At 39.1% G+C, this 25739-nt stretch overlaps 1 protein-coding gene across 1 annotated transcript in view; it reads right to left on the bottom strand.

The window, feature by feature from the left end:
- Window positions 1–23319, bottom strand: part of APOOL (apolipoprotein O like) — a 111632-nt gene extending 88313 nt beyond the window's left edge. The window contains exon 1 of the mRNA XM_041742239.1: window positions 23207–23319. Coding sequence (XP_041598173.1) covers window positions 23207–23221 — 15 coding nt within the window. The 5' untranslated portion in view covers window positions 23222–23319. The remainder of the gene's footprint in view (window positions 1–23206) is intronic.
- Window positions 23320–25739: the final 2420 nt, after the last annotated feature.

The raw sequence follows: 25739 nt of genomic DNA, 5'->3' as shown, positions 1-25739 counted from the left end.
TTTTTCAGCAACTATATGTTCTAATTGATTTTACAGTTTTATTTTACCTTCCTATTTTTCCTTCTTTCTCCCTCTCCTTCCTTTGGTAGACCTGAAGGGCTAACAGCTTGAGTTATCAGCAAGGGAGGGAGGACTGTTGAGTGACTGTATCAGTACTATTCTTTCCGGGTGATTTTTGTTATCCACAGACCTAATATACAAATACTCCTGAGGTAAACAAACATAGGAGTATAACTATACAACTGATAAAGTTTAGCCTCTTCCGAAGTATCATCATGTAGGAGATGGAAGGAATATAAATTGGCTTGAAAAATCAAGCATTGCTCCTGAATAAACTAATGAATATTAAATCCAACATAAAATGGCAAAAGACAGATTGGCTTCAAAATACAAGGTTGTATCTCAGGCACATCATCTTCTTTGTACTAGAGTTTCTTTTTAAAAAATTTTTATTTATTTATTCATAATAGAGAGGCAGAGACATAGGAAGAGAGAGAAGCAGGCTCCCCAGGGGGAACCTGATGGGGGACTCGATACCAGAACTTCAGGATCATGTCCTGAGCCAAAGGCTCAACCACTGAACCACCCAGGTGTCCCTGTACTGGAGTTTCAATCTCACAATGAAAAGTGATCTTAAAGGTCTCCTTGTCCAACCATCTCTCTCATTTTGAATTCCTCCAGTTTATGTATGACCACCTTCAATAATGGGAAACTCCACTGATAGATCATTTCATCCTCTTACAGCTCTATGAGAAAGTTCTTCCACACACTAAACTGAAACGCATGCCCATATACTTTTCATTGGTCCTGGTTCTACTTCCTTGGGTCATACAGGACCCATCTAGCCATACTTGCTCATGAAAGCTTATTTTAATTCCCTTTTAGTGACTTCTGTAATGCACTTTCCAAGGGTAATAAAGTTTCTGACAATGGCAAATGCTACTGAACTCATCTTCTACTCTAACAGAAATACTATTGTATTTCTTTCGGACTAAAAATAAAACAAGAAAAGGTGTTAATGCTGCATTTTGTAGCAATAGCCTAAGAGCTATTTCTTGACAGCAACATAAACGTCTTAAACAAAGGTACAGTTTTAATCATCAGTGAGTCACTAAAAAAAGATGTGTATATATAATGGTGCTTATTTTCTTCAGAAAATAATGAATGGGTGAATCATCTCAAAGAGAATAAAGTATCATTAAATCCACAGAAAACAGCAGAGTCTAACAGTTATGCCATTATTCATTATACTGATACATGAAAAGCAGATACTTTGCTGAAATAGAACTTTTAAAAACTCTGCCTGCAATTTCTCACAAAATTCTTGGAAAATATGGTGATACTGAAGAAGAAATAATCAAACTACAAAAAATATACCAATACAATCTGGTCCTTTCACAACTGCATATCAAATAGTATACTTCAAACAACTGAAATGCTAGTTGAAAGAGAAGGTGGTGGTAGAATAGGAAGACCCTAGGCTCATCTTGTCCCACAAATACAACTAGATAAGTATAAGGTCATTCTAAATACCCCCAGAAACCTGCCTGAAGACTGAAAGAATAAATTCCTCAACTAAAGGAAGAGAAAAAGGCACACTGAAGAAGATAAGAAGTGTGGACACATGATTAAGGGGAGAAAGGAACTATGGGTACTGCAGAAGAGAGGGAGAATACCTGGGGCCCACACTAGGGAGATTAGTCACTCTTCTTGGAGTACATCCCTAAGAGGTAGCACTCATAGAGATGCCTCTCCCAAGACAAAGGAGTTGGATGGAGACATTTCCCTCCCCTGCCTCTCAGTATAAACAAAAAGCCACCTGCAGAAAGCAGATGAGTCCCAACAGTGGCTGCTTAACCTACTTAAACCAAGTCCCATACCTCTGTGCTCTGGCGTAAATGCCCTTCTGGGTCAGCCTTCCTCAGTCATAGCATGGTGAGACCCTCCCTCACAAGACCAGTGCAGGCTCTTGCCAGAACCACCTCCCTATGGCCCAGAGTTTAAAAGGCAGCAGACTTGGCTGGAACACAGACCAGAGGGCACTCTTGGGGATAGGGCAGGTAAACAACCCAAAGGCAAACAGTGTAGAAACAGCAATCTGAAAAAGGCCTGGAACACACAGGGGGGAGATTATTTGCTCTTCTCGGAGTGCTTCATGGAGAGCAGCAAGCACCCAGACCCCTCTGCAGAGAAAAAGGTGTTGGCTGGCTCCATTTCCGTGATCTGCCCCTCAGCATAAACACAGAGCCACCTGTAGCAAACAGCACAGCACGGACACTGGCTGCTTTACCTGGTTACAACCAAGTCCTACACCCCTGCACTCTGGCAGTATTGCTCTTCTCAGTCCAGTCTGCCTCAGTCCCAACATGGCAGACCCCTTCCCCAGAAGACCAGCAGAAATCCCTGCTCACATCACATGTCCAGCCCAGAGAGCTCTACAGAGCTTCAGTTCTAGTGGAAGTAGTATCAGGGCTCATTTAAAGAGCAGACTGGAGCACACCTAGTTAAAATGTGCCACATCTTGGCCAAGGACCAACACTGTCCACTGCAGTTCAGGAAAGCCTCTAGAGATAACTGGCCTGAAGAAGAGAACAGCTAAAACACAACAGCAGAGCACACACAGCAGAGACTAGAGACACTCTATGAAGCAAGAGGCCCTAGACACTATAACATCTTCATAAAGCCATTACTCTCAGAAGCAGGAAATATTATGGACTTTTCTAAAACACAGAAGACAGAGACTTAGACAAGATGCCAAGATGGAGGAATCCATCCCAAATGAAAGAACAAGATAAGTTCAGGGCCAGAGATCTAACCAAACCAATATAAGTACCATGCCTGATGGAAATGTAAAGTAACAATCATAAGGATACTTGCTGGGGTTGAGAAGAGAATGGAAGACATCAGGGAGGACATTACCACAGAGATAAAAGAATTTTAAGAAGTCAGGAATGAAAAATGTGAGGTGCCTGAATGGCTCAGTTAGTAAAGCATCCAACTCTTGATTTCAGCTCAGGTCTTGATTTCATGGTCAAAAGTTCAAGTCCCACATTGGGCTCCATGCCCTGCATTAAAAAAAATATGAAGAAATTAAAAATGTTATAATTGATATTGAACAGCAGGCTGGAAAAAACAGAGGAATGAGTAAGTGATCTAGAAAACAAAATAATGGGGGGATCCCTGTGGCTCAGTGGATTAGCGCCTGCCTTTGGCCCAGGGCATGATCCTGGAGTCCCAGGATCAAGCCCCACATCAGGCTCCCTGCATGGAGCCTGCTTCTCCCTCTGCCTGTGTCTCTATCTCCCAGTCTCTCTGTGTCTCTCATGAATAAATAAATAAAATCTTAAAAAAAAAACAGAAGACAAAATAATGGAAAATAATGAGGCTGAACAAAAGAGAGAAAAAATTATGTAACATAAGAACAGACTTAGAACATTCATAGTGTAAGAATCCCAGAAGAAGAGAGAGAAAAAGGGGCAGAATTTTTTTTGGTGATAAGAGCTGAAAACTTCCCTAATCTGAGAAAGGAAACACATCCAGATCTAAGAGGCAGTGAGAACTCCCATCACAATCAACAAAACCAGGCCCAGAACTAGACAGACATACTGTAATTAAATTTGCAAAATACAGGGATGAAGAAAAAAACAGCAAGATAAAAAAAGTACCTAACTTACAAGGGAAGACTCATTAAGCCAGCTGGAAATTTCTCAAAAAAATGTGGGAAGTCAGCAGTAAGTGGCATGACATATTTAAAGTGCTGAATGGGAAAAATATATAGCCAACAATACTTTATCCAGCAAAGGAATCAGTCAGAATAGAAGGGGAGATAGTTTCCCAGACAAAAACTAAAGGAGTTCCTGACCACTAAACCAGCCCTGCAAGAAATATTAAAGAGGACTCTTTGAGTGAAAAAATATCCAGAAACAATAACAAAAGAAGTAATAAAATGACACTAAATACATATCTCTCAATAATTACTCTGAATGTAAAAGGACTAAATGCTCCAAGCAAAAGACATAGGGTATAAGAATGCATTAAAAAAAAAAAAAAAACACACAAGACCATGGGGTGCCTGGGAGGCTCAATCAGTTAAGTGACTGACTCTTGATTTCAGCTCAGGTTGTGAGTGTGGTGAGATTAAGCACCAGGTCGGGCTCCACACTCTGGCAGGGAGTCTGACTGTGATTCTCTCTCTCCTTCCTTCTGGCCCTCCCCCCACTCATGCACACACCTGCACATACACTCTCTGTCTAAAATAAATAAATAAAATTTAAAAAAATATAAGACCCAAGTATACACTGTCTACAAGAGATTTATTATAAAACTAAAGACACTTGCACATTGAAATTGACGGGAGGGAGAAACATTTATCATGCAAATGGATGCCACATGAAAGCCAGAGAACCAACACCTATATTGGAAAACTAGGCTTTAAATGAAAGACTATAAGGAGAGATGAAGAAGAGCACTATATCATAATAAAGGGGACAATTCAAGAAGATCTGACAACTGTAAATATTTATACGCACAATAAGGGAGCAGCCAAATATATAAAACAATTAATAACAAACTTAAAGGAACTCATTATAATAATAAAATAATAGTAGAGTACATTAACGCTCCACTTACATCAATGGACAGATCATCTAGGCAGAAAGTCAACAAGGAAACAACTGCTTTGAATGACACACTGGACCAGATGGACATAACAGACTATTCAGATCATTCCATCCTATAACAGCAGAATATACATTCTTTTCAGGATCGCTTGGGCACTCTCCACTAAAGCACATACGAGGTCACAAATCAGTCCTCAAAAAATACAAAAAAAACACAGATCATACCAAGCATCTTTTCTGACCACAACTCTATGGAATATGAAGCCAGTCACAAGAAAATATTTGAAAAGACTATAATGCAGGGAGGTTAAAAATCATTCTACTAAATAAAGAATGAATGGGTCAACCAGGACATTAAAAAAACACACAGAAATAAATGAAAAAGAAAACGCAACAATCCAAAACTCTCAGGTGCAGCAAAAGCAGTCTTATGAGGGAAGTATATAGCAATACATGCCAACCTTAAGAAGCAAGAAAAATTTCAAACTTGCAACCCAATCTTATACCTAAAGGAGCTAGAAAAGGAATAAAGCCTAAAGCCAGCAAAAGGAAGGAAATAATGAAGAATACAGCAGGAAAAAAGATATAGGAAAAAAAAAAACAATAAATAAATGCAGTAAGAGCTGGTTCTTTGAAAAAAAAATAAAACTGTTAAACCCTTAACCAGATTTAACAGAAACAAAAGAGAAAGGATCCATTTAAATGAAATCACAAACAAGCAGGGAGAAATAACAACCACCACCACAGAAATACAAACAATTATAAGAGAATATTATGAAAAATTACATGCCAACAAACTGAATAATCGGGAAGAAATGGATAAGTTCCCAGAAAGATTTAAATTACCAAAACTGAAAAAGAAACAGAAAACTTGAACAGACTGATAACCAGCCAAGAAACTGAATCAGTAGACAAAAATCTCCCAACAAATAAAAGTTCAGGGACAGGGCGCTTGAGTTGCTCAGGCAGTTAAGCATCTGACGTCCACTCAGGAAATGATTCCAGGGTCCTAGGATCAAGTCACATTGTGGTCTCTGCTCAGCAGGGAGTTGGCTTCTCCTTCTCCCTCTACCCCTCCTCTTTCTTGTATGTGTTCTCTTTCTCTGTTTCTCAGAAAAATTAAATAAATAAATAAGTAAACAAATGTATGTATGTATGTATGTATGTACAGGGCCATACAGCTTCACAGGCAAATTCCACCAAACATGTAAAGTTAATACTCATTCTTCTCAAAATATTCCAGAAAATAAAAAAGGTAGGAAAACTTCCAAATTCATTCTATACGACCAGCATTACCCTCATACTAAAACAAGAGAAGGACATCCCTAAAACAGAAAACTAGAGGCCAATATCCCTGATGAATATGGATGTAAAAACTCTCAATATAATAGTAGCAAACCAAATCCAATAGTGCATTAAAAGAATCATTCACCATGATCAAGTGGGACTCATGCCTGTATTGTAAGGCTGGTTAGATATTCACAAATCAAGCTACACGATACACTACATCAATAAAAGAAAGTATAAGGACCATACAATCCTTTCAATAATGCGGAAAAGCATCAGATAAAGTACAACATCCATTGTGATAAAAACCCTCAACAAAGTACACTTAGAAAGAATGTACATCAACATAATAAAGGCCATATACAAAAAAACCCACAGCTAGTATCATCCTTAACAGGGAAAAACTGAGCTTTTCCTCTAAGGTCAGGAACAAGACAGGGATGTCCAGTCTCATCACTGTTTTGTTTGTTTGTTTGTTTGTTTGTTTGTTTTAATCAGGTATTTATTAAACCGTACACAAAACAATGGAAAAATACATCCCTCAAGTTCACATGGCACATTTGCCAATACAGACCATGAGCTGGACAATAAAATTCTTAATACATTGACTTATGAAAAAAAGCTCTCGTCTATCTGGGTTTAGAAAAGAATTTTTTTTTTTAAAAAAAAGAATATATTTTATAATAATAAGTTTTTTATTGGTGTTCAATTTGCCAACATACAGAATAACACCCAGTGCTCATCCCGTCAACTGCCCCACTCAGTGCCCATCACCCATTCACCCCCACCACCTGCCCACCTCCCCTTCCACCACCCCTAGTTCATTTCCCAGAGTTAGGAGTCTTTATGTTCTGTCTCCCTTTCTGATATTTCCACCCATTTCTTCTCGCTTCCCTTCTATTCCTTTTCACTACTATTTATATTCCCCAAATGAATGAGAACATAAAATGTAGGTCCTTTGATTGACTTATTTCACTCAGCATAATACCCTCCGATTCCATCCACTTTGGAGCAAATGGTGGGTGGGTTTTGTCATTTCTAATGGCTGAGTAATATTCCATTGTATACATAAACCACATCTTATTTATCCATTCATCTTTCAATGGACACCGAGGCTCCTTCCACAGTTTGGCTATTGTGGACATTGCTGCTAGAAACAACGGGATGCAGGTGTCCCAGCGTTTCACTGCATCTGTATCTTTGGGGTAAATTCCCAACTGTGCAATTGCTGGGTCGCAGGGCAGGTCTATTTTTAACTCTTTGAGGTACCTCCACACAGTTTTCCAGAATGGCTGCACCAATTCACATTCTCAAGAACAGTGTAAGAGGGTTCCCTTTTCTCCGCATCCTCTCCAACATTTGTGGTTTCATGCCTTGTTAATTTTCCCCATTCTAACTGGTGTGAGGTGGTATCTTATCACAGTTTTGATTTGTATTTCCCTGATGGCAAGTGATGCAGAGCATTTTCTCATGTGTGTGTTGGCCATGTCTATGTCTTCCTCTGTGAGATTTCTGTTAATGTCTTTTGCCCATTTCATGATTGGATTGTTTGTTTCTTTGCTGCTGAGTTTAATAAGTTCTTTATAGATTTTGGACACTAGCCCTTTATCTGATATGTCATTTGCAAATATCTTCTCCCATTCTGCAGGTTGTCTTTTAGTTTTGTTGACTGTATCCTTTGCTGTGTAAAAACTTCTTATCTTGATGAAGTCCCAATAGTTCAATTTGCTTTTCTTTCTCTTGCCTTTGTGGATGTATCTTGCAAGAAGTTACTGTGGCTGAGTTCAAAAAGGGTGTTGCCTGTGATCTCCTCTAGGATTTTGATGGAATTGTGTCTCACATTTAGATATTTCATCCATTTTGAGTTGATCTTTGTGTATGGTGCAAGAGAATGGTCTAGTTTCATTCTTCTGCAGGTGGATGTCCAATTTTCCCAGCACCATTTATTGAAGATACTGTCTTTAATCCATTGGATAGTCTTTCCTCCTTTAAGAATATTAGTTGACCATAAAGTTGAGGGTCCACTTCTAGATTTTCCATTCTGTTCCATTGATCGATGTGTCTGTTTTTGTGCCAGTACCTCACTGTCTTGATGACCACAGCTTTGTAGTACTACCTGAAATCTGGCATTGTGATGACCCCAGATATGGTTTTCTTTTTTAAAATTCCCCTGGCTATTTGGGGTCCATTATGATTCCACACAAATCTTAAAATAATTTGTTCTAACTCTCTGAAGAAAGTCCATGGTATTTTGATAGGGATTGCATTAAACGTGTAAATTGCCCTGGGTAACATTGACATTTTCACAATATTAATTCTGTCACTCCATGAGCATGGAATATTTTTCCATCTCTTTGTGTCTTCCTCAATTTCTTTCAGAAGTGTTCTATACTTTTTAGGGTATATATCCTTTACCTCTTTGGTTAGGTTTATTCCTAGGTATCTTAATGCTTTTGGGTGCAACTGTAAATGGGATTGACTCCTTAATTTCTCTTTCTTCAGTCTCATTGTTGGTGTATAGAAATGCCACTGACTTCTGGGCATTGATTTTGTATTCTGCCATACTGCCAAATTGCTGTATGGGTTCTATCAATCTTGGGGAGGAGGCTTTTGGGTTTTCTACGTAGAGTATCATGTCATCGGTGAAGAGGGAGAGTTTGACTTCTTTGCCAATTTGAATGCCTTTAATGTCTTTATGTAGTCTGAGTGCTGAGGCTAGGACTTCCAGTACTGTTGAATAGCAGTGGTGAGAGTGGCCATCTCTGTCTTGTTCCTGATCTTAGGGGAAAGGCTCCCAGTGCTTCCCCAGTGAGAATGATATTTGCTGTGAGCTTTTTGTAAGATGGCTTTTAAGATGTCAAGGAATGTTCCCTCTATCCCAACACTCTGAAGAATTTTGATCAGGAATAGATGCAGTATTTTGTCAAATGCTTTCTCTGCATCTAATGAGAGGATCATATGGTTCTTGGTTTTTCTCTTGCTGATATGATGAATCACATTAATTCTTTTACGAGTGTTGAACCAGCCATGTGTCCCGGGAATAAATCCTACTTGGTCAGGGTGAATAATTTTCTCAATGGATCCTATTGAGATCCTATTGGCTAGTTGGATCCTATTGGCTAGTATCTTGTTGAGAATTTTTGCATCCATGTTCATCCGGGATATTGGTCTATAATTCTCCTTTTTGGTGGGGTCTTTGTCTGATTTTGGGATTAAGGTGATGCTGGCCTCATAGAATTAATTTGGAAGTACTCCATGTCTTTCTATCTTTCCAAACAGCTTTAGTACAACAGGTATGGTTTCTTCTTTAAACGTTTGATAGAATTCCCCTGGGAAGCCATCTGGCCCTGGACTTTTGTGTCTTGGGAGGTTTCTGATGACTGCTTCAATTTCTTCCCTGGTTATTGGCCTGTTCAGGTTTTCTGTTTCTTTCTGTTCCAGTTTTGGTAGTTTGTGGTTTTCCAGAAATACGTCCACTTCTTCCAGATTGCGTAATTTATTGGCGTATAGCTGCTCATAATATGTTTTTAAAATCGTTTGTATTTCCTTGGTGTTGGTAGTGATCTCTCCTTTCTCATACATGATTTTATTTTATTTTTTTTTTTTTTTTTTATTAATTAACTTTTATTGGTGTTTAATTTACCAACATACAGAAAAACACCCAGTGCTCATCCCGTCAAGTGTCCACCTCAGTGCCCGTCACCCATTCCCCTCCAACACCCGCCCTCCTCCCCTTCCACCACCCCTAGTTCCTTTCCCCGTGTTAGGAGTCTTTATGTTCTGTCTCCCTTCCTGATATTTCCCAACACTGATTTTATTAATTTGATTCTTCTCTCCATTCTTGTTAATAAGGCTGGCTAATGGTTTATCTATATTAATTCTTTCAAAGAACCAACTACTAGTTTTGTGGATCTGTTCCACAGTTCTTCTGGTCTCCATTTCATTGAGTTCTGCTCAAATCTTTATTAACTCTCTTCTTCTGCTGGGTGTAGGATCTATTTGCTGTTTTTTCTCTAGCTCCATTAGGTGTTAGGTTAGCTTTTGTATTTGAGTTCTTTCCAGTTTTTGAATGGATGCTTGTATTGCGATGTATTTCCCCCTCAGGACTGCTTTTGCTGCATCCCAAACATTTTGAACGGTTGTATCTTCATTCTCATTAGTTTCCATGAATCTTTTTAATTCTTCCTTAATTTCCTGGTTGACCCTTTCATCTTTTAGCAGGATGGTCCTTAACCTCCACGTGTTTGAAGTCTTTCCAAACTTCTTGTTGTGATTGAGTTCTAATTTCAAGGCATTATGGTCTGAGAATATGCAGGGGACGATCCCAATCTTTTGGTATTGGTTCAGACCTGATTTGTGACCCAGTATGTGGTCTATTCTGGAGAAAGTTCCATGTGCACTTGAGAAAAATGTGTATTCGGTTGAGTTTGGATGTAAAGTTCTGTAGATATCTGTGAAATGCATCTGGTCCAGTGTATCATTTAAAGCTCTCCTTTCTTTGGAGATGTTGTGTTTAGAAGACCTATCGAGTGTAGAAAGCGCTAGATTGAATTCACCAAGTATAACTGTATTATTATCTAAGTATGTCTCAAGTTTGGTTATTAATTGATTGATATATACTTCAAGCTCCCACATTCGGGGCATAAATATTGTTGATTTTTAGGTCCTCTTGTTGGATAGATCCTTTAAGTATGATATAGTGTCCCTCTTCATCTCTCACTACAGTCTTCAGGATAAATTTTAGTTTATCTGATATAAGGAGGGCTACCCCTGCTTTCCTTTGAGGACCATTTGAATGGTAAATGGTTCTCCAACCTTTTATTTTCAGGCTGTAGGTGTCTTTCTGTCTAAAATGAGTCTCTTGCATACAGCAAATAGATGGGTCCTGCTTTTTTATCCAGTCTGAAACCCTGCACCTTTTGATGGGGTCATTAAGCCCGTTCACATTCAGAGTTACTATTGAAAGATATGAGTTTAGTGTCATCATGATACCTCTTCAGTCCCTGTTTTTGTGGATTGTTCCACTGGACTTCTTAAAGGGGAATTTTAAGAGTCTCCCTTAAAATTTCTTGCAGAGCTGGTTTGGAGGTCACATATTCTTTCAGTTCCTGCCTATCTTGGAAGCTCTTTATCTCTCCTTCCATTCGGAATGAGAGCCTTGCTGGATAAAGTATTCTTGGTTGCATGTTCTTCTCATTTAGGATCCTGAATATATCATGCCAGCCCTTTCTGGCCTGCCAGGTCTCTGTGGAGAGGTCTGCTGTTACCTTAATACTCCTCCCCATAAAAGTCAGGAATTTCTTGTCTCTTGCTGCTTTAAGGATCTTCTCTTTATCTTTGGATTTTGCAAGCTTCACTATTAAATGTCGAGGTGTTGAGCGGTTTTTATTGATTTTAGGGTGGCATCTCTCTATTTCCTGTATCTGAATGCCTGTTTCCCTTCCCAGATTAGGAAAGTTTTCAGCTAGGATTTGTTCAAATACATATTCTGGACCTCTGTCTCTTTCAGCGCCTTCGGGAACACCAATTAAACATAGATTTTTCTTCCTCAGGCTGTCATTTATTTCCCTTAATCTATCCTCATGATCTCTTAATTGTTTGTCTCTTTTTTCCTCAGTTTCCCTCTTTGCCATCAACTTGTCTTCTATGTCACTCACTTGTTCTTCCACCTCGTTAACCCTCATCGTTAGGACTTCTAGTTTGGATTGCATCTCATTCAATTGATTTTTAATTTCTGCCTGATTAGGTATAAATTCTGCAGTCATGAAGTCTCTTGAGTCCTTTATGCTTTTCTCGAGAGCCACCAGTAGCTTTATAATAGTGCTTCTGAATTGGCTTTCTGACATTGAATTGTAATCCAAATTTTGTAACTCTGTGGGAGAGAGGACTGTTTCTGATTCATTCTTTTGTGGTGAGTTTTTCCTTCTAGTCATTTTGCTCAGTGCAGAGTGGCCAAAAAGTTGTATTGGGAAAAGGAGAAAAAGAGACGAGAGAAAGAAGCATAGAAAAGAGAAAAGAAAAAAGAAAAAAGGGAGAAAAAAAAGAAGAAAGCGAGAAAGAAAAAGGAAGGAAAAAAAGGGTGGGGGAAGAAACAGAAATCAAAAAGCAAAAACAAAAAACAAAAAACAAGGAGGCTGTACTGTATCTTCTGATTCTATATACTTTATGTCCCTTGACTTCCCCTGGAACTTTTCCCTCTAGCTGGTCTTCTGGGGGGGGGGGGGCCTGTTGTCCTGATTTTCAGGTGTTATCACTTGGGGGAGCTGCTCTGCCCCTGCCTGGTGGTGCAGGGATCAGTGGGGGTTGTTTACTCCATGATGCCCCAGGAGGAACAACCACAGTGGTGGCGGCCAGCTCTGGAGCCCTGGAATCAGCTCCCACAGTAACTACGGAGCTCTCAGGCTGCAGGGACCTGGATGCTACAGGGGCGGGGCCGCTGATCTGCGCAGCTTGGGGCAGGAGCGTCCTTGCTGTCCTGGGCCCTCCTGGCCTCTGCCTGTACCGGCAGGAGGCCGGATCCTAGGCTGTGTCCCTGGCACCCTGCGCTCCCGGCCGGACAGCCCCCTCTCCTGCAGAGCCCCAGCTGGTGCCCCTCTGAGCTGCTCCCGGAGCCCCCACAAGCCCCTCCGAGCTGCTCCCGGGTCAAGCAGTGGGCGCGCTGCAGCCCTTTAGGGAGCTCGGGGCACTCTCCCAGGGGCGCAGGTGTCTCTTAGTGTCCCAAGGAGCCTGAGGGCATCCCCGCCCTCCTGGGGTCTTCCTCTAACTCCCTGGGAGCCCCTTTCCGCCCGGGAAGATTCGTGAAGCTCCTGCTTCTCCGGGACGGTGCTTTCCTGTGCTGGGGGCACTCGCTGTGGCCTTAGCCTGGCTCCTCGTGGGGCCCCTCCCCCTTGGATGCCTTTTGTTTATTTCTTTTTTCCCGTCTTCCTACCTTGATAGAAGCGCGAACTCTTCTCACTGTAGCATTCCAGCTGTTCTCTCTTTAAATCTCAGGCCAAATTCATAGATTTTCAGGGTGATTTGAAAGTTATCTAGGTAATTTGGTGGGGACAGGTGCCTTGGGGACCCTACTCTTCCGCCATCTTGCCCCTCCCTCTCATCACTGTTTTTTAATATGGCACCAGCCACAGCAATCAGACTACAAAAGAAATAAAAGCATCCAAATCAGCAAGAAAGAAGTCAAATATTCACTGTTTGCATATGACGTGATACTCTATACAGAAAACCTTAAAAACCAAAAAACTACTAGAACTGATATGTGAATTCAGTAAAGTCATAGGATACAAAATCAATGTAAAGAAATCCACTGCATTTTATACAATAGTGAAGCAGCAGAAAGAAAAATCAAGGAATCAATCCCATTTACAATTGCATCAAAACCCACAAAATACCTAGGAATAGAAAAGCCTGATTGGCTCAGTGGCTGAGCATCTGCCTTCGGCTCAGGGCGTCATCACAGAGTCCTGGGATCGAGTCCCACATCAGGCTCCCCTCGAGGAGCCTGCTTCTCCCTCTGCCTATGTCTCTGCCTCTCTTTCTGTATCTCTCATGAATAAATAAATAAAATATTTTTTTAAAAAAATACCTAGGAATAACTTTAACCAAAGAGGTGAAAGACCTATACTCTGAAAACTATACAACATTCATGAAAGAAATCCAACAGAAATCAAAGTAATGGAAAGACATTCCATGCTCATGGACTGAAAGAACAAATATTGTTAAAATGTCTATACTACCCAAAGCAGTCTACACATTTAATGAAATCCCTTATCAAAATACCATTGGCATTTTTCATAGAGCTAGAACAAACAATCCTAAGGTTTGTATGGACTAGAAAAGACCCCAAATAGCCAAAGCAAACCTTGAAAAGGGAAAGCAAAGCTGGACACATCACAATTCCAGACTTCATGTTACATTACAAAGCTGTAGTGATCAAAACAGTTGGCTACTGATATAAAAATAGACACATAGGTCAAGGGAACATAATAGAAAACTGAGAAAGGAACCCACAACTATATGGTCAATTAATCTTTGACAAAGCAAGAAAGAATATCCAATGGGAGAAATGTAGTCTCTTCAACAAATGGTGTTGGGAAAACTGGACAGCAACATGCAAAAGAATGAAACTGGACCATTTTCTTACACCATACACAACAATAAATTCAAAATGGATGAAAGGCCTAAATGTGAAACACGAAACCATCAAAATCCTAGGGGAGAACATAAGCCATAGTAACCTCTTTGACATCAACTTTAGCAACTTCTTACTAGACACATCATCTCCCAAGGTAAGGGAAACAAAAGCAAAAACCACTACTGGGACTTTATCAGGATCAAAAGCTTTGCAAAAGCATGCAAAGAAATAACAAAACTAAAAGGCCACCTATGGAATGGGAGAAGATATTTGCAAATGACATATATAATAAAGGGTTAGCACCCAAAATACATAACGTACTTATAAAACTCAACTCTCAAGGGGATCCCTGGGTGGCTCAGCGGTTTGGCACCTGCCTTTGGTGCAGGCAGTCCGAGAAAGACAGATACCATATGATTTCACTCATATGTAGATCTTAAGAAACAAAGCAAAGAGCATAAGGAAAAAAAGAGAAATGCAAACCAAGAAACAAACTCAACCATATAGAATGAACTCATGGTTATCAGAGGAGATGTGGGTAGGGGGATAGGTTAAATAGATGATGATTAAGGATTGCAGTTGTTTTGATGAGCACTGGGTCTTGTTTGGAAGTAATGAATCACTCTTGCACACCTGAAACTAATATTATACTGTATGTTAACTATAATTTAAATACAAACTTGAAAAGACAAAAAATAAAGTACTTGTGGAAAAATTATAGGTGTAAAACACCAACCAACTACAAACTCTTTAGTATCTCAATATTTGAAGGTTTGATATTCTACTGTGCCTTAATTACACTCTTATCAGTTAGGATTCATAGAAGATCAATGAAAATGGTACTCTCATTCCTACTCTACTAGATGTTTACCTCTTTCAACTAGGGTTATTCTTTTTTTAAAGATTTATTTGAGAGACAGAGTGTGTGAACATGCAGGGGGAAGGGGCAAAGGGAGGGGGAGAAGAGAATCTCCAGAAGACTCCCCCACTGTGCACAGAGCCTGATGCAGGGCTCAATACCACAACCTTGGGATCATGACCTGAGCCAAAATCAAGAGTCAGATGCTTAACCCACAGAGCCACCCAGGTGCCTTCTATAAGGTTTTTCTTAAAGAAACTTCTTGTAAGTCATAAAAACTATTTTATGTTTCACAGGGCAATTTTTGACTAAACAATCTCTGCAATAATCTCTCCATTCAAATTTTCTAGTCTATTGGCTTAGGGTTTGAACAATGAAAAAAGAACATTTTACATATAAAGGGTATGGTAAGCAAAAAAGCACATTACATTTTTTACTTTTTAAAGATTATTTATCATTAAAAGTATCATGAAGAAGCATCAAGGGTCTGGAAGAATCAAAATAAGTCTAAGAAGAAAGAAGGCTGTATATAAATATGCATTTCAATAAAAAGTTGAATAATGTTAGCAACAACAATTTTCTATTCTACTTGCTTGAGGCTACTGATACTCACGGGAAACAGGTTATCAGTTCTGGCCTGAACAAGGTGCAACTTAAATTGGGATCTAAAGGTCAGAACATATAATGGCATTACACTAAGTGCTGGGATTATATCCTTTTAAACACTGAGAATAACAGGAGCTAGAAATTACTGGATGTTTGCTATAACCCATGCCCAGTGTTGTGCACATAATATACCATACATTTAGTATTTCCTAGTATAAAACCCTAGGGGATAAGTACTATTCTTATCCTAAGGATTAAGATAAGAAAACTGAGGTTTCCACAGATTAAGTGATTTGCCCAAAGTCATACAGCTAGTTTATGGTATAGCAGGGGAGATCTGCATATGATTGTTCATAATAGCATTATTTGTAGTAGAAAAAAGTAACCACATTCCATTAAAAGAATGAAAAAATATATTCCTATAACAGAGTACTATGCACAGTGAAAATAAACGAACTATAGCTACACATATGAACATGTATACATAACAAAAAATGCTAACTGATAAAAATAGGTTGCAGAATAGATGCCGCATAAATAAAATTTACATAAAGCTTAAAAGCAAACAAAACAACAGTGTATAAAGTTTAGGAATACATGCATATACAGTAAAAGTCTAAAAACATGCATAGTAATATTAAATACAAGTCAGGAAAATGGCTATGGGGGGTTTACGAAGGGAAATGCAACCAGAGTTGGAGGGGTACACAGGAAGTTTCACCTACATTTACAGTGTTCATTAATGCCTTTTCGATATCTATAATATTTATCTATTTATTTATCCATAATAAATAAACATAATATTTATTTAAAAATTTTAAAATCATAAATCATTTTGGATTTATTTCAGTGGTTCTCTGCAACCTTCAAAATAAAATTCCAACACATCCTAGTATCCAAACACTCCACCATCTTGCTGTTTTTATCCTTGTGAAACCAATTTCCCAATTTAATTACAAGATGTTAATAAGTTAGCTTTTAATAGCAATTGCAAAAATATTCTACCATATTTCATATTCTACCATACTTACTTCTGGAAAGTATTCAAAAGTAAATTTATACCAGACAGATTATGAACCTCCAAAGTATATCCATCCATTGCCTTGGCCTTTCTAAGAAGCTTCAGAGCATCTGACAATTATAGTGTTGCCTTCTATGATTCTTAACATAGGCTGCTATGCTTTGAACTACAGGACTAATGCCCTGGCCAAAACTGACTAGACTAGGGATTGGCAGTTGACCCAAAGGCAGCCAACTAGATGCTGTCTTATAAAAGGAGGCCTTATGTGCAATTTCTGCCCAAGAGGGGTACTTTGTAGTGGTTATTGACCAGCCAACCTAATGAGATCCTTTCTCTAGGAAAGCCTGGATATAAAACATGCAGAGTTAGAAGAAACACAATAGTCCAGTCATGAGATAGGTAACTACCAGAGTTGCTATGATATTCTGAATGGTCTTTCTTGAGGTCTGCTGAGCCAGTGAGACACTTTCCCAAGGCCTTCTTCCTAAAACTATTTATCCTTTCATTAAAACACTACTTAAGATAATTTGAACATGCCTCTGTTCTCCTTAACCTTAGGATACATGACAAGCAATATTTTGTTTCCATATTCAGTGAGGTTCACAAAACACCTTACTGCCATCTGAGAGGATGGCGTTAGGGGAATAGTTAGTCATATGGGTATGGGAGGAAGCAATGCACACATCATTTTCTCTTTATGAAATAAAACAATATCCTGGAATTATAATCATAGGCGGAGCGTGATTAAACAGGCTAAGGGTTTCAAAGCGCAACTTTCAAAGTTGCACCAAAAATAAAGATGTTCAACAATGCTGAGTGGGAACAGTAACACTGATTTTGCTATCTAACAAATTTCGCTTTGTTAGGTTCCAAATATTTTCTGGTATAACTCACATGAAGCAAGGAAAGGAAAGAGATAAAAGGAAAGGAAAGAGACAAGGACTAAAGTTCACACAAAGGAATATACAGCTTGTATTATCAAGGATTTTGAAAACTTAAGTACTATGATGTCCACGTTCCTTCCCATACCCATCATCCCCAGCCTAAACCCCAAAATATAATTCTAGTTATGTATTATCTCCTATATTCTAATTTCTACAGTGCTCTGTATTTTCTCTCTACTGACCAAACTTCCTGCTACTCCCCAAAACTCCAAAAGCCCTTGCATTGTGTCTAGCCTCCCCTCTCCTTGCCTGAAATGAAACATTACTATCCCCTGAGGTCTCTACTTCCTTTATAATCCTCAAGAGGAAGCCATTCAAAGTGTCTCAGGAAAAGGAGGTAGTTTGTCTTCTTCCTGATAACCAATGCTACTTCTAATTAAGCCATTACTTCTTCATCCTTAGGTAAAAATCTCTGTTCTTGTTAGTGAGGAAGTAGAACAACTAGAACTCTCATGAATGGAATGCAAATTAGTATATCCACTTTGAAAAACTCCTTGACACTATCTACCAAAGCTGTATGCTCTATGACCTAGCAATCTCACTCCTAGGTATATACTCAATAGAAATGTACATTTACATGCACCAAAAAGACATATAGAAAAATGTTCATGAGATCATTATTTGTGTAATAATAGCTCAAAACTGAGCTATTATTAAATAATAATAATTATTTAATTATTTAATTATTAAATAATTAAAATGTTCACCAAGAGTAGAATAATGGGGATGCCTGGGTACCTCAGTTGGTTAAGCATCTGCTTTCAGCTCAGGTCATGATTTCAGGGTCCTGGGATCGAGCCCCACATCAGGTTCCCTGCTCAGTGGAGAGTCTGCTTCTCCCTCTCCCTCTGCCCCTCCACCTCCCTGCTTGTGCTCTCTCTCTCTCCCTCTCTCTCTCAAATAAATAAATCTTTAAAAAAAAGAGTATAATGGATAAATCATGATACATTCACCTTCTTAAATATCATATAGTAATAAAAATGAATTAGTGTTATATTCATAATGGATGAATCTCAGAAACATAATATTGAGTGAAAGATACCAGACAAATACTGCATCATTCCATTTATATGAAATTCAAAAACAGGAAAAAATAATCCATGGTAGAGGATAATGATGTAGTTGAACAGAAGGAAAGGCTTCTGAGCTGTTGGTAATGCTTTTTTTGTTGTTGTTATTTGGGTTCTGATTGAATAAACACGATCATTTTTATTAAAATTTAGCAAGCTGCTTATGATTTGTGTACTTCACTGGACAGATACTTCAATAAAAAAGGTACATAAAACTTTGAAGCTTATACCATCCATCTATTCATTCTTAACACTATTATCTACCTGCCTGTCACTACATCACATCAAAGAGTTAGAATCCTGGTTAGCAGTCTTCCCTACTCTAAATCCTTCTTTAACTAAGAATGGCTTCAATGTGGATGTGGACAAACCATCCCAAAGCCTCCCCTCACTCTTTGACCTTACCCCTGTAGACCATTTCACTCCACTGTGGCTACTCACTCCATGAGTATACCCTGAATTTACCATTACCCAGAACTTGCTAATAGCTAAAATCATACACTCATCAAGCTTTTCTCTGACTACAACCTCCTATTGCAGCTTTGATTTCTTCTCTGCTCTACTACTGTTCTTTGAGCTAGTAAAACTACTTACATTTGAAAATTTGGGGTAAGAGTAAAATGATATGCATCAACAGCTTGATACAGTGTTGGACACACAGGAAGTGCTCAAAACATGGTAGCCATATTTTGTTGTTTTTCTTTTTTAAAAATATCTTATTTATTTATTTGAGACAGAGGGAGAATGACCAGGAGGAGGGGTAATGGGAGAGGGAGAAGCAAACTCCCCACTGAGCAGGGAGCCCAATGCAGGGCTCAATCCAGGACCCTGAGATCATGACCTGAGCCAAAGGTAGATGCTTAAATGACTGAGCCACCCAGGTGCTCCCATATTTTGATATTAAGTATTTTATTAAAAACAAATTTTAGGGATCCCTGGGTGGCGCAGTGGTTTGGCGCTTGCCTTTGGCCCAGGGCGCGATCCTGGAGACCCGGGATCGAATCCCACGTCAGGCTCCCGGTGCATGGAGCCTGTTTCTCCCTCTGCCTATGTCTCTGCCTCTCTGTGTGTCTCTCTGTGACTATCATAAATAAAAAAAAAAAAAAAAAAATTTAAAAAAAAAAACAAAAAAAAAAAAAACAAATTTTATTTCAAGACTCACATTTTCCTCAAATTCACTCAACCTCTAGCATTAAAGAAACTTGGCTTTTGTCTGACACTAATACATTCTTCCCAATCCTTTTTTTTTAAAGATTTATTTATTTAGAGAGAGAGGCCTGAGAGGGGCAGAGAGAGGAGAGAAACTTTAGCAGACTCTGCACTCAGCACAGAGCCCAACACAGGGCTCTGTCCCACAAACCTGAGATCAGTACCTATATGGAAACCAAGAGTTAGAGGCTTAACTGACTATGCTACCCAGGTTCCTCTCCCAATCCTTTTAAATGAAGGCCAGTCCTCAAGCCATTCTCTCTTATTCAAGAAGTCAGGAGGAGAAATCAATATAGTCCTTATTCCTTGAGGGTAATTCCACATCAGTTTTTCACTATCATATCTGCTCAACAAGTTCTATCTCAAGATTTATGTAATCTTCATTAGTTATCTGCCAACTTCCAGGGTTCCTCTCTATCTTACGCTTTTTTATTAAACTCTAGGGCTTCAAAATTAACACAGATCACCCTTTTGGGACCTTGGCCTCACAATGCTTCCCATAATCAGGACTTAGATCACATAATTTCAGATCTGACTCTACTCTTTACTACTGTGTGACTGCGGGCAAGTTATGAAATCTTTCTAAGCTTCAGTTTCCTTACCTGTAAAATGATGATAACAGTATCTATTCATAGCGCCACTGTGAAGCATTAGAAAATTCATGTAAAATGATCAGCAAAATGCCTAAACCAGTAAACGTTTAATAACTTAATAGTTGTGATAACTATTATTATCTTTCCTCTATATTAATTTTTGGCACATTTCCCCTTGCCACCAAACTAGCTCAGGCTTCCTGACTGTTTCCAGTTTTATCAAGATATAATTGACTGTCTCCTGACTCTTTTATTTTTATTTTTTAAAGATTTTATTCATTCATGAGAGACACACAGAGAGAGAGGCAGAGACATAGGCAGAGGGAGAAGCAGGCTTCCTGCAGGGAACCTGATGTGGGACTTGATCCCAGGACCCTAGGATCACACTCTGAGCCAAAGGCAGATGCTCAAGCACCGAGCCACCTGGCATTCCTCTCCTGACCTTTTTAAATGAAAATACACCTTTTCTGGAATTTGTTACCTGTATCCCAAGATTTATTTCCTTCCTTTCACCACAACACTTTTCCAAAGAGTAATATACCCTTCCTCTCAGAAGCAAGGAGTAGTGGAAGGATCATGGACTTTGGAGCTAAATACACCTGTATTTGAACCTTTAGCAGCTATGACCTGGAGCAAGTACTTTTTTTCTAAGCCTGCTTTATCATATATAAAGTGAGGATAATACCCCATTTCTTAGGGTCACCAAAAGGATTAAAATGAAATAATATATGTAGAGCAGCTGGCCAAAGTAAGTGCTAAATTATGGCCAGTTTCCCTTTTCCTTTCCTTAACCTCTTACAATCTAGATTCTCCCTCTACTACTTTATTTATACTAGTTTATCTCACTTCAGCTCTTATTAGCATTATGATTTGGGGCAATTTACTTCTCTCAACCTTAGTTTTTCATTTGTAAAACAGTGATCATAGTAACTACAAAATAAAGCTACCTTGAGATTAAAGTGAAATAACAGAGGTAGATAGAGTATTTTAGCATGGTGCCTGATCTCATAGGAAGCAATTAATAAATGGTAGTTTCCAGTGACTTATTAATGGCCAAACTGTTCAACTCTTTCCTCTAGGCGTCAGTGACAACACACTATTCTGGTTTGCTTTTTACCAATGACTACTCCTTCTGTCTCTGTACCTCCTCCACGAAGTCTCTATTCTCCTCAACCAGGTTTGAGTTCTCTCTTTTGAACCCTTAGATCACTTTGTACTTCTCTTGAGGCAAGGCACTTTTTTTGTTCTGAATCAGAGCACACTATCCCATTGCCTGGCATTTATTTATTCCTGTAGCTTTTACTGAGTACCTAACGTAAGTCATACCTGTGTTAGGGATACAAAAATTAATGTTTTAATTATTGTCCTCAAGCAGCTTATAGGAAGGTAGAACTGGTAAGTAAATAGTCTATTATTTAAAGTGTGATAGGGATCCCTGGGTGGCGCAGCGGCTTAGCGCCTGCCTTTGGCCCAGCGCGTGATCCTGGAGACCCCGGATCGAATCCCACGTCAGACTCCCTGCATGGAGCCTGCTTCTCCCTCTGCCTGTGTCTCTGCCTCTCTCTCTGTGCGTGTGTGACTATCATGAATAAATAAATAAAATCTTTTAAAAAATTAAAAAAAAATAAAGTGTGATAAGTGCTAAGATAATAAAAGTATGTCCAGCGTCCTCTGGAAGCACAAAAAAAGGAGTTATTTAAATTAGACTGGGGAAGTCGGGAACACTACCTCAGAAAATGCATTTTGTGCTTAGTGTATGAGGAGGCAGTAAACAAGTAGCTGTTAAATGAATGAAGGGACTATAAGAAGGAACTAGATGAGGATGTTTCCCATCAAGTCCAAAGATCTAGCGGGGGAAAGGCTTGGAGTGCAGATGTTAAAAGATTTCCTGAGAGACAACACATGAAGCTGAAAAGGGGTGTTCCAGACATAGGAGTCTGACCTGACCCCAGAGAACAGATGAAGGAGTGCCAATAAAGGTTTTTAAGTGGGAAAGGGGTATAATTAGATTTGCATTGTAGAATAAGTACTCTGGCAGTTCAGGGAAAATGGATTCCTTGAGAGCTAGGCTAGAGATGGGAGTCCAGTTAGAAGGCTGTAGTGATAATTCAGATAAATTATGAGTACCAGAAATGCTGAAATGGAGAATTGTCAATCAAGATGGACACTGAGTCACCTTAAACTTTGGCTGAATTATTCGTATTTGTATCTTCTACAAGCAGTACATTTTACAAGTAAAACCGGCTACAAATATCCACCTGCAGATATTTGTCAACTACTATTACTGAAACCTATTTAAGGAACCGCAGCTAGCAGCCAGCTGAGTCACTTCCGGTACAAAGATTCCGAAGTATAGGCACCTTTTCCCAGTACAGAACTCAAAAGGAACTCAAGTTTATGATTCAAGCCCGGAAAGGAACAACAATAAATACAAACACCGCGCGCTGCAGAGACTTTGTGACATCTCCATCCTAGTCTATTTCACCCCCAAATAATGTTTGAACGAAGACTTTTCAAAGGCCAGGAGATTCCACCCTGTGTGCCCAATCGAACGCCTGGGATTCTTTTCTCTTTGTTTCAGTTCAATACCTACAAGTCTGCCGCTGCTTGTCTCCAGGCCAGCCTTTATTGCCCAGCCTTTTCCCAGTACCACCGTGCCGCTGTATAAACAGTTAACTGCAGAGGACTGAGGAGGGAGTACTATCCCAAGCTAGGGAAATCCAAGGGGGAGAGGTAGGTATTTTGAGGCTTCAACCGTTTCTGATTCCCTGACCTTGCCGATTCTTTCACAACCCCATTTCCACCCCGCCTCTTGCTCTCTCCACCGAGGAACCAGGGCAGGTTATCCGGGTTTTGTTTCAACTTACCCTAACAGCCGCCATCTCCGTGACTTTCTGCGTCTAGATTTTCATATGGTGGGCAGAGAAGGACAAAACTGTTCAACTCGGCTCACTTCCGGAGCCCCGCCTGGTTACGTCCCTTGTCTGCTGGCTCCGCCCTTTCTCCACCCTCCTAATGCGTCTTTGAGAAGCTGCCACAGTTGGCCGGCTGTCTATCGGTAAAACCGTTCATCCACGTGACTGTTCCAATCCTTGATAAAGCCTTTCAGAATACCCTGCGTAATCCAGTTGAAAGCTATTTTGCTGGGTGCAGAGGTTTGCACTATTTTCGTTGTTTCATACCTATGTGATTTGTCTAGTAAGGATCTAAAATCCAGGTCCAGCTGCAGTAATGAAGAACTATGTAGTCAGCTCCAGGCAAATTGAACAAAACTTTCTTAAAATTTTAAAGAGAAAGAAAAAGAGTTTTATTCAAGCCCAAGTTAAAACAGTTACCTGGAAATACAATCTTCACAAAAAAGAGAGTGCTCCCGGGAAGGAACATTTAGTGGAGGGTTATATATGTTCTTTTCATAGAAAGTTACAGATCATCTTGAGGAAGGACATTCTGGAAGGTTAAAGACTTTATCTTATGTTTTTAATATGTGCAAGGCTGTATGACTTTAATCTTATGGGAACCAGGGAGATTTTTTTTCTATTTTTATCTTTATGTTTGGAATGCTCCTTTGGTTATTTTTTTTTAATGATGCATATGTGCAATAAGTGCCAGGTGCAGAAATAGAGTCCATATTTTGAAGTTTTGCAAAGTCATTTTGACTTTGGTAAACGTCAAAGAGTTATATTCTCTGGGACTCCAGGAGCAGGACCCACAAACACATGAAGTTGAAAATGTCCTTTATTTTATCAATTACTAAAAGAACATTTACCTCTGCGATAAGTGGTCAAGTTCGTACATTCTAAGACTATGTCACTCTGAGCCTCCTATATGCCAGGCATTTGTTCAACATATAGAATAAAACAATGCCTTCCCTCATGGAGTTTATGTTCCCAAGAGAAAAAGACAAATAAATGTTCAAATGCTATAAAGGAAAATAAAACAGTATGGGGATAAGGTGAGAATTTACTTGTTTAAATAGGTTAGGGAAAGGGTTTCTGATAAGCTGACATTTGAGAAAAGTGCTGACGGAATTTAGGGAAAACGGTTTCATGTAGAAAGAACAATAAAGAAAAAAGTCCAGTGTGGCCTTTTTATTTTAGTGCCAACTATATACCAGGTATCAGTAACATAGCTAAAATATTTGACATCCTAAGCAGATAATTTTTAATGGCTTCTTCCTCTATATGACAAAATTATTTTAAGAAGTAATGATGGAGGTGCCTGGGTGGCTCAGTCAGTTAAGTATCTGCCTTCAGCTCAGGTCATGATCCCAGAGTCCTGGGATCAAGCCCCACATTGGACTCCCTGCTCAGTGTAGAGTCTGCTTCTCTCTCTGCCCCTCCCCCTGCTCTCTCTCTCTCTCTCTCTCTCTCTCTCTCTCTCTCTCTCCAATAAATGGTAAAATATTTTAAGAAAAGAAATAATGATGACTGACTAGTATTTTATATACAACATCTTTATGCATTCATCTATCAATGGACACTTAGATTGTTTTCATATCTTGGCTATTCAGCCATAAAAAAAGGATGAAATATTGCCATTTGCAACAACATGGGTTGATTTAGAGGGTATTTTGCTAAGTAAAGTCAGACACAGAAAGACAAATACCATGTGGTTTTGCTTATATATGGAAAGTAAGTAAGAAAAGAAATGAGAAAACAAACAAAAAGCAGAACCAGACTTATTAATACAGAGAACAAATTAGTAGTGGCCAGGAGGGAGAGGGTGGGGATGGGCAAAATGAGTGAGGGGAAGTGGAAGAGACCTCCAGTTATTGGGGAAAAAAAAGTCAGGATAGTAAAAGGTACAGTACAGGGGATACAGTCAGTGTTATTGTAATAGCGTTTTATACTGACAGATGGTACTACACTTGTGAGTGTATCATAATGTATAGAGTTATTGAGGCACCATGTTGTACATCTGAAACTAATGTAACATTGTGTGGCAAATATACTAAAAAATATCAATATTAAGTAAGTAAATATTAAATATTATAATAAATATTCTTAAGGAAGGATACAATTAAACTGATAATAAAGATATTTTCTAAATATCTTTTATGGTAAAAGATATTGAATTTATTTAACTTCATATCTATCTATCATAAAAATAAAACTAAATAGTGCAGTACAAAAAAGGAAAAAAGTAATGGATCAAAGTTTTCTAATTGTGTTAATGTATTTTTTTAAAGGAAAATGCATTTAAACCTGCATGTTGGTCTACTGCATAATAAATAAAAAATTTTACAGTTCTGGGGCACTTGAGTGGCACAGTTGGATAGGTGTCTGACTTTGGCTTGGGTTGTGATCTCAGGGTAGTGGGATTAGGCCCCATATTGGGCTCCATGATCAGTGTGGAATTGGCTTAGGACTCTCCCTTCCTCTCCCCTGCCCCACTCACTCT

The sequence above is a fragment of the Vulpes lagopus genome, chromosome X, assembly GCF_018345385.1.
Source record: "Vulpes lagopus strain Blue_001 chromosome X, ASM1834538v1, whole genome shotgun sequence".
Classification (NCBI taxonomy): domain Eukaryota; kingdom Metazoa; phylum Chordata; class Mammalia; order Carnivora; family Canidae; genus Vulpes; species Vulpes lagopus.
Note: the sequence above shows the minus strand (reverse complement) of the source record. Positions and strands in the feature narration are given on the sequence as shown.